The sequence below is a fragment of the Monopterus albus genome, unplaced genomic scaffold (genome assembly GCF_001952655.1).
Source record: "Monopterus albus unplaced genomic scaffold, M_albus_1.0 scaffold41.1, whole genome shotgun sequence".
NCBI classification, from domain to species: domain Eukaryota; kingdom Metazoa; phylum Chordata; class Actinopteri; order Synbranchiformes; family Synbranchidae; genus Monopterus; species Monopterus albus.
The window spans coordinates 2,479,107-2,489,287 of NW_018127921.1; the positions used below are offsets into that span (position 1 = coordinate 2,479,107).

The 10,181-nt window shown below is 39.3% G+C and overlaps 1 protein-coding gene across 4 annotated transcripts in view; it reads left to right on the forward strand.

The window, feature by feature from the left end:
• The first annotated feature begins 364 nt into the window (after positions 1-364).
• The window catches only part of chchd3a (coiled-coil-helix-coiled-coil-helix domain containing 3a), a 92,307-nt gene continuing 82,490 nt past the window's right edge, over positions 365-10,181 (forward strand). For all 4 annotated transcript variants that reach the window (XM_020599644.1, XM_020599645.1, XM_020599647.1 and 1 more), the window contains exons 1-3: positions 365-629; positions 2,715-2,966; positions 3,503-3,596. In XM_020599644.1, coding sequence (XP_020455300.1) covers positions 549-629; positions 2,715-2,966; positions 3,503-3,596 — 427 coding nt within the window. In that variant the 5' untranslated portion in view covers positions 365-548. The remainder of the gene's footprint in view (positions 630-2,714; positions 2,967-3,502; positions 3,597-10,181) is intronic.

The following is a 10,181-nucleotide window of genomic DNA, read 5'->3' on the forward strand; positions in this document are numbered from 1 at the left end:
TGTGATTTAGGGTTATAAGGATAGCCTGACAGATAACAGACAATACCTACCAAATATTTAAAGTAATATTTTGGTACACTGTTATTTCAGTGGACGGGTGCTGCTTGAGGTTAGGGTAAATTTGGGGTCAGATTAAAATGTGATTGAAGATTAGGTTCAGATTAAGATATGAGGAAATGCAGGTCTACAAAGAAACGTAACCTACCTCACTTACTAGTATCTACTTCCCTTTTTGGAATCTAACGCTATACCTTTTTATTTTTATTTTTTATTTTTTAATCTAACGCTATACACTGTCACAGTCCCACTCTATCGCTTACAAATAATAACCAATGAAAATCGCTAATGGAGGATAGATAACGCTTCTGTCCAATCACCATGCAAGTTCTTCAATCATCATCATGCTAAGGAAGTGTGGGCTTGCGAGTCATTGTTAAACTAGCTATACCTGATTCCAAAGCAAGTAAACTTGTTTAAAAAGAAAAGTGGATGCAAGTCTCACATTTTACATGTAGATAACCGACATTTTGGCAACCTACGGTTCGATAATGGGAGCGAATAACAGTACACGCCGCGTGTCATTTGAGTCAGATGAGAACGAGAATATAACAGTGGTGAAGGGCATACGGGTAAGTGACATTATACAAACTTGCATAATGTTGGGGAAACAGGTATTACACGACTACTTTAATCCAGTATTGGGTAAAACTGTTGTGAATTAGGCTGTAAACGTAAATCCATGCTAAGAAGAGTGATAATACAACTTATGCCTTGTCTAAAAGCAGCTCTGCTAACTTGCATTGCAATCAGGAGCAGCAGTCCGTAAACTTTTATTATTTTGAAAGCTACACAGTAGGTTAACTAAAAGAAGTACATAAGATTGCGATTAAACAACATACACCATAGTTAATGTCCTCTGCAATTGTTATGACATTTAGGCACAATAAACTTTTGAATGTGCTTTCGGGAATGTTGACGTTGACGTCACCAACCTCGTGTATTACTGCCAATGAATGGGCTGTTTAAGATGAACTGCGTTTCGCCTGGACAGCGATGAGAGCAGGCGACGGCAGCAGGTGGCACAGTGACTAAAAGCTGCAGTAAAGACGCACGTTGTAGGACCTTTCCACCAGGCTTCATGAAGGTGGAGGCTTTCCACCAGGCTTCATGATGACCTGTACATGAAGTCACAGAAATACTCACACCCTTTTTTTTTTTTTTTTTTTTTTTTCCCCCCCCCACCCTGACCTATAGGTCCCGAATCAAACTTTTCAGCTTGTAGCCTTGTAGATTTAATGTTTAATCTCCTTCTATTATTGGGAAGCTCTCAAAATGCCGATCTGTGTTCATGGATTAATCTCAATATTTTAAAAATATTTATATGAAAATTTAGACGGTTCACAATTCTCACGTAAAGCAGAGGTATGAGTTTGCTGCTGTATGTTAGCTGCCCCCAAATTGATATGATATGAAACTAAATAAATACCTTCAAGTATTAGTAATCAAAATACACAGGGAGAGAAAAGAAACACAAGACAAGCTTTTATTGTTAGTCTGTCAGAAATGTAGACTGTTACTGTAAGGCTTCATCTTTGTACAGATGTTGTTTTAAGAATCTTCACATTCCACTTATGAAAGGTTCTGTTAGTCAATAGTGAATGTTCATATTGCGATTGGAACTATCACATAATATGTGACAAACTGTCTACAGTCTGTAAGAACTATATCTAAACTAATATAATCTGGCTGTTTCTAACCTCTGTGATAAAAGTCATCATTAACTGCACATTTATTCTGTTAACAGAAAAAAATCTTCACAGTGAAAAATCAGACTAAATCCCAAGCTCTTATTGAACAACAAATATAAAGTTTCTGTAAAATGTCATGTTGTTTTTCAGTCAACACTTAGATCAGGTGAGAGCCAGCCATTTCCCATCATGCCCTGAGCTCTTTCTGTTGGTAGAGATCAAGTCGGACAGAAAACTAACCAGCATGCACTGTGCCACAATCTCTGGTGACTGATTCTATACAGATGGGACTTTTCTCAAACGTGCCTTATGCATGAAACTGACCAGGCATTCTTAATTATAGATAACGCTATCCTTGTTTAAAAAGGTTGGAAAATGTACCTGGTGTTAATGTTTGTGTTTTATTGAGATGGATTTTATTGTTAGCATGGGTGCTGTCTCCAGTGTCATTGTCAGATGATGTTAAATATAGATTGAGAGCCTTTAGCTGATAAGATGAGACTTTAGTTGGTGAGGCTCTGTCTATTATTACTCTGTTGGCAAAGCCAACCAAGAGTGGTTAGTGGTACCTTTCAGTGGGTTGTAATCCTGTTTATGCCAATGCTGCAATGTTTGTGAAAAATGGATTGGGAACAAAGCTTTGTATTCCCAGGTTAAAAACAATGTATAGCTTTTCATGGGAACATCAATTTAAAGGAATAGTTCAACAATTTGGGATATACTCAAAGCAGGGGAAAACAGATAGCCCTGACTCCTTGGAAAGTTACACAAATCTGCCTGTCAGTACTTTTAAAGCTCTCTTATTAACATGTTGTATCATATTTGTTTAATCTGTACACAAGCAGAAATGTAAAAAGTATAGATTTTAGTCAGTGTGCTGTAATTATTTAACCACATTGCAGTGTGAGAATTATGTCAAACTCTTCCTTTTAATCACTGAAATTTATCCTCCACTATTCTTTGCAGCTTTCTGAAAATGTCATCAACCGCATGAGGGAACCTGCAGCTCCTCTTAAAACCCAAAATGCTCCCACTCCTCCACCTTCCACTGCGCCTACCCTAGCTCCTTCTCCTCTCCTACGGTCAGTGCCTCTGCTATTCAACCCAGTCACCACCTTGCCTCCTCCTCTTGTAGAACCAGTTGCACCTCCAGCTCCATCTGCCACGGAGACTGTGGCTGCACCTTCACCACCACCTCCTCAACCTCCTAAAGAACAGGTAGCAGCATTCAACATAACTGAAATGGTTCTCCCATACTTATCATCTCCCTCTGCTGTTAATGTTGTTGCTGCTTCTGCTCCTGAGCCTGTGGTGGCACCTTCTCCCCTTCCTGCTGCTGTTGAGCCAGTAACTTTACCTGTTTCTCCCCCTGCTCCTATTGATCCTCTGATTCCTGCTCCCTGTCCTGCTCAGGCTACGGTGGAAGTCACCCCACTTGCTTCTCCTCCCCTTGTACTTGAACTATCACCTCTTTCCATAAATCACACCATTACTTCTCCAGTAATTGAACCCATTGCTCCTTCACATGTGATTGAATCCATTGCTCCTTCATCTGTAGCTGAACCCATACTACCTCCTCTTCCAGTAAAAATTGAGCCCATCTCTGCTTCCCCTCTTCTGAACCCCTTTCTTCACCTGCTGTTCTTGAGCCTGTCATCATCTTGCTGTCACCTGTAGAACCTGCTAAGCTATTTGCTACAACTCCCCTGCCTGAGTTTACTGCTCCTTGTGAACCAGTTGCACCTCCTCTTCAGCCACCTCTGAAGCCAGTATCCCCTGCTCCAGTCTCTGAGCCAGTGGCAGTGCCTGAATCAAGTCCAGTCCCACCACGTCATGCTGCACCAGCCGGTGAGTTTTATTTCTGCTGAAAATCAGTGTTGGCAACATATGTCGTAAACAAATGGTGATGAGAGAAGTTATGGAAAGGGAAACATGCACTAGATTTATTGCTTTTTGATGTACTGTTTTCCTTGAGAGACTGTAATATTCTGGAGCAAGATTCCACATTGTATAAAAGTGAGGATGGAGGAGTGTTTTTTTTTTTTTAAATGCCATTTGAGTTCAAAGATTGAACAGTTTGAGACCAGAAATATTTTCCACCTAAGAATTTAGCCTTTATTCGATTTGTGCAGTTGTGATTTTTGACCTCGGTGGCAGCTGGACAAACTGATTTGTTTCTTTCAGAGAGAGAGACAGGAGTGAATCCTCATTTATAAAAACTGAATAAATGAATTGTTCTTGGTAATGGCTCATTTTATCATGAAATGTATTGGGTATTTCCAATGGTTAATTAGAAAGAAAAGACTATGAGGGAATGCACTGTCTGAAGGTTTAATTTTAAGTCCATCTGCACTGAATTTTAATACTTATTGTGAGGGTGTTGACTTGAACGCTTCTTAAGCTTTTTGTGCCCAACTTTTCGTGTCGATTGTAATTAGTCTTCATTTGTAAATAGGCCTCAAGGTACAGTGCCTTGCGAAAGTATTCGGCCCCCTTGAACTTTGCGACCTTTTGCCACATTTCAGGCTTCAAACATAAAGATATAAAACTGTAATTTTTTTGTGAAGAATCAACAACAAGTGGGACACAATCATGAAGTGGAACGAAATTTATTGGATATTTCAAACTTTTTTAACAAATAAAAAACTGAAAAATTGGCCGTGCAAAATTATTCAGCCCCCTTAAGTTAATACTTTGTAGCACCACCTTTTGCTGCGATTACAGCTGTAAGTCACTTGGGGTATGTCTCTATCAGTTTTGCACATCAAGAGACTTAAATTTTGCCCATTCCTCCTTGCAAAACAGCTCGAGCTCAGTGAGGTTGGATGGAGAGCATTTGTGAACAGACCACTGCAAATCTACCAAGACCTGGCCGTCCCTCTAAACTTTCAGCTCATACAAGGAGAAGACTGATCAGAGATGCAGCCAAGAGGCCCATGATCACTCTGGATGAACTGCAGAGATCTACAGCTGAGGTGGGAGACTCTGTCCATAGGACAACAATCAGTCGTATACTGCACAAATCTGGCCTTTATGGAAGAGTGGCAAGAAGAAAGCCATTTCTTAAAGATATCCATAAAAAGTGTCGTTTAAAGTTTGCCACAAGTCACCTGGGAGACACACCAAACATGTGGAAGAAGGTGCTCTGGTCAGATGAAACCAAAATCGAACTTTTTGGCAACACTGCAAAACGTTATGTTTGGCGTAAAAGCAACACAGCTCATCACCCTGAACACACCATCCCCACTGTCAAACATGGTGGTGGCAGCATCATGGTTTGGGCCTGCTTTTCTTTAGCAGGGACAGGGAAGATGGTTAAAATTGATGGGGAGATGGATGGAGCCAAATACAGGACCATTCTGGAAGGAAACCTGATGGAGTCTGCAAAAGACCTGAGACTGGGGCGGAGATTTGTCTTCCAACAAGACACTGATCCAAAACATAAAGCAAAATCTACAATGGAATGGTTCACAGATAAACATATCCAGGTGTTAGAATGGCCAAGTCAAAGTCCAGACCTGAATCCAATCGAGAATCTGTGGAAAGAGCTGAAAACTGCTGTTCACAAACGCTCTCCATCCAACCTCACTGAGCTCGAGCTGTTTTGCAAGGCGGAATGGGCAAAAATTTCAGTCTCTCGATGTGCAAAACTGATAGAGACATACCCCAAGCGACTTACAGCTGTAATCGCAGCAAAAGGTGGCGCTACAAAGTATTAACTTAAGGGGGCTGAATAATTTTGCACGCCCAATTTTTCAGTTTTTTATTTGTTAAAGTTTGAAATATCCAATAAATTTCGTTCCACTTCATGATTGTCTCCCACTTGTTGTTGATTCTTCACAAAAAATTACAGTTTTATATCTTTATGTTTGAAGCCTGAAATGTGGCAAAAGGTCGCAAAGTTCAAGGGTGCCGAATACTTTCGCAAGGCACTGTATTATTCATTGCGTTCCCTTAACGGTGAATGAAATGATTGTTTATTGATATAATGTTAATAAATTGATGCTATAATTATTCTGCCTTGTCACCGTGTAGCAAAAACTGTCACAATAACCTTCCTGCTTCCTACAGTTGTGAGAACACAAATAGTGAGGCTAACCACAGTTGTAGTCTGTATGCATTGTTTTATTTAGGTAACTTTTCACTCAACATTTTAGTAAAGTGGCCTGAATCTGTATTTTTACTTAAAGAAAGGACCATGTCAACACACAGACAATTATCACCCAACTCTGCAGCCTCTGGGAACTTTACCGAATTCTTTTGTTTTGGGTTTCTGGCTCACAGCTTTACCGTTTTGATTCACTTTCACTGCTCTCATCAGGATCATTTTCAGCTACTGCAGGCAGCAGCTTTCACTGAATTAAAAAAAAAAACTACATTTTTCAGCTTGTCTCTACTCCCACTAACAAGTAAAACCAAACAAACAAAAAATGTTATTGCTGGGTTATAAAAAGAAAAGTAGCGACTAGGAACAGAACATAAGAAAAGACTTTTTGTTGAACTTTTTTTAAAAAAAAGCTTCTTTTGAAAATTGCTATAACTCCCATTAGAAGTGCTCCCATTAGATGAACAATGTTTTATGGTAGTTCTGAGTTGAAACACATTTTGTCATATGAAGTAAATTTGGCAACATGAACCCTGTCGCTAAAGGTGTCGAACTACAGGGTGTTGCAGGGTTAATTGAGTTGCATTGTTTTAGTTAAAACATTTATGTGAGGACTCAGACAAATTCAATTGTTTTCCTTGTCTCTCTGTCAAAGTAAAGTTTTAGCCTTACTCTCTCTATAATGTGGGCCCAAATTTTCTTTTCGGGTGACATATCTGGCAGAGGACGTTTGAATGTTACCTGGTCACTGCACACTACAGAGTGGGGCGTGGGTGCAGGTTCATCAGGGGGTGGCATCCGAGGTGCCAGCAAGTTTTTCCCATCCTTGACTGTGCTTAATCAGTGAGGTAATTAAAAAAGGCCAATTTATACCACGCCACACTGACTCCAGTGATTAAAATGACACCTCCGCAATTTCACACAGCAAACCACCAGGCCTCATTACAAAAGGAGGTGGAGGTTGTGTGTGTGTGTGTGTGTGTGTGTATTTGGCCATAGGGGTTCCATGATACGACACAGACTTTTATGTGAGCCACTTGTGTTTTTTTTTTTTTTTTTTTTTTTTTAGCCCAGAAGCACTTTTTTGTTATTGTGTGTTTTCCTATTAGCTCTGGGTCAACTGTCAGTTTCATTTTTCTCCTTGTTCAATAAAATTGTTTTTGCTAATTCATTTTCAAATGAAAAGATAAATATAACAATATGTCATTCAATTCGGTTACAAGTGGAGCATGTTGACTATAGGAAACTGCCTGCTGCTTTCACAGCACAACACAAGTGTCCATTAATGATTACAAAGTGGTCAGTTGTGGACCAAATCCTAAATTGTCTGTTAGGGGGCATGAAATTGTCTGTTCATGCCCCTTCATTTCCTTTCTTTGCTCTCTTAAGTGTTGAACAGTGATGGAAATTTTGGTAGGAGGCAAAGGTCCTTCAGGACTAATAAAAAGAAATAAAGAAAGTACTTTCTTTTTCTGACCTCTATCCAGTTGTGTGCACAGTGTTATCTGAGGTGTTCAGGATAGTGAGTATATTCTTGTATGTTGGCAGTATTTTTATGTTGCCAGACATCACCATGCTTTTTCAGTTTTGTTTTAATGCTGACTGCAAGTGTGTGTCTGAATTTTGCCACACACAGGCCTTCCTGTTGATCATGCAACAGTGTGTGTCAGCTTTTACTGAGGTATTTTGAATGTACTGTTTTTTGCAAGGTCACGTCACAGCTTAATGTGTACCAACCTCACCAAGTACTGAGAAGGAAAGGAAAAAAGCTAACTAGGATGATTGATCACGCATGCTCTTTTTAAAGAAACATAAAAAGCTGCGATAAATGTGAGTGTGAGTCTCGTTAAAAAGTTGCAAAGTTCAGCCCAATCCTGAAAGGGTATGCCCTTAATGAGGCTGGCATTGATTATGTGTGTCCACGAGAGTTGTGTATCGAGTGAGGCTCTCAGCAGGTCGACTGTCTCTAAATCATGGCCTGAGTCGGTATGTGTGCTGATTACACCATAGTCAAGGTTGAACCTCCTACACTTTTCTTCAATGTGCTATAAATATTCATATGCCACAGCCCACACACTGTGCTGGACTAATAGCCTGTTTAAAGATGTGTCCCAGGTGCGGCACAGAGAACAGGAAAATGAGAGACAGAGGAACACAATGGCAAAAAATGGGTAACTTAGTGTGTGTTTGTTGGTACTGTAAATGAAGCTTGTGAACTATATCTCTTTGCTCTTGAAACTGATTTTTATTGTTATTTTGTGAAAATGTGACATGGTCAGCTAGGTCCTTTTCCATAACATGAGTTTGAATTAACAGAAAAGAGTGTGAATAAAAGAGAAAGTTAAGAATGGCACCCACCAGCAAGTGCTGAAAGCTTGCTCTTGGTGCTTTTCTATTTTTTTATTTTCTTATTCAAGCGTAGTGAAAGGTGTGTGGTGACTCGACTAAGTGCAAGCTAGAAACGTGAGGAAGTGGTAATGTTACAGATTATGCCCTCCACGTGGGTCATGAGGTTAATGAAACTTCTGATGAGAAATGCAATTTGCCTTCATCTATTATCTCCACTGCCAATAGCCTGTGCTCCACTGCCTCTCCTTCCTTTTCTATGGGTTTTTCCACAGGGTTTAGTGATTGGTGGAAAAGGAAAGAAGGGGAACACATCTAAAAAGATGAGTTTTTAATCTTTTTAACATTTACATGTCCTACTTAGGATTGACACAGACTCTGTCAGTCTGGAATTGTCTGACTCAAACCAGCCTCCCTCAAGGACCCCAGACAGTGTTTATCATATCGGAACTTGTTCTCCGGCCTGCTAGCTATCTGAATTCTCTCGCTGCAGGGCTGGAGAGGACATGGCGATAAATGAGAAGTTGCTTAGGATTGCCAGAATGTAGAGAATTTTACTTTTCATAGCCCAGTGCTAAACGGTATATATTTTCAATGTAAGTACAGATATTTGAAAGGGCACTTGATAATGAAATGTCAGTCTTACCTAATGGAAAATATTCAGTGTGACATGGCTTGAGCAGTGTACTTATCTACTCTCAAGATCTATGGGAGGAATATCAAGTAATTAAGAGGTTTCCATCAGTGATTTTGCACTGTGGTACAACTGCAAGTGGCCCAAAGCTAAAGGATGGTTTGCACCAATAATCACAACTTTAATGATGGAAAAATAGCAATAGCAGTTTGATTTATATAGCAGTCAGATTGCAGATCTGCAGAAGGGTTTGCGATCACACCCCATTCTATGACACAGACTGTTAAGTCAGAATGTATAAGCTCATTTCATCATAAGTATAAGTAAATTAGACCATATAGCCCAGTTCTGGCCTGTCCTCACTAGCTTCCAGTTTGTTTTCAAATTGCTACAGACCTGACAGCTTTGTATTCATAGCTTAAGACATTCTTTCATTCATTCATTTACATTGGCTTTTAATATATAGTACAGTGTCACACATTCTATTTAATATGAATAGTATGCACAGTAAATACAATGTACTAGAAATAGCTACTATTGTTTTGTCCACTGGAGGTATGGATCTATTGCATAACTTTCCTCACATCAACAAGTTGTCACTCAAACTAAACACAGGTCTATTATTATTTTCAGTGCAGAAAAAAATTTGTCTGGCAGAATTGAAATAACTGTTTTACAAAGCAAACAGATTGTTGTATTTAGTAATAGTAACTTTATGATTTTGTGTGATTGCAATTAAATATACAATAAATAGCTGTCAGTTTCAGACAAATGGTAAAATTTGTGATTTTTGACCAAAATGCAATGTAAGTCAAGATAGTACACAAAATGAAGAAACTGTGGCGATATAAAAACCCCTACTTTTGCTTTGAGGGTATTTTCAGAATCACTCTATTGAGCCACGATTCGCTTATAAAAAGTCAATGAGAGCGTTGAAAAATTATTCAGTGTTCACATGCCTGAGTACAAACACCGTGTAACCTTAACTAAACAGTTCACATGAATCATTGTAAACTTTATTGTAAATAAAGTGCTTTGTGTCTAGTTCGCTAGCAGCCTATCATAATGTTAGTGGACTAAGTCAGCCTCTGCCTTGTTCAAAGTAAATTAATAATAAGCTCACCTCGGTTTTGATATAATCCTTCTTCGGCCACGCTTGTTCATATCAGTCCAGTATGTTTACATAAAAGGCATTAAACTATATGTAGCTATTCAGCAGAGCATCTTTTGAGATTGTTGAAAGCACACAGACAGACAAAGCTAGAGCAGAGGGTCACATGACTCGCGGATCCACACAGCACTGACTTTGAATGGAGAGGTAGACAAAATATAAATATTGATAACAAAA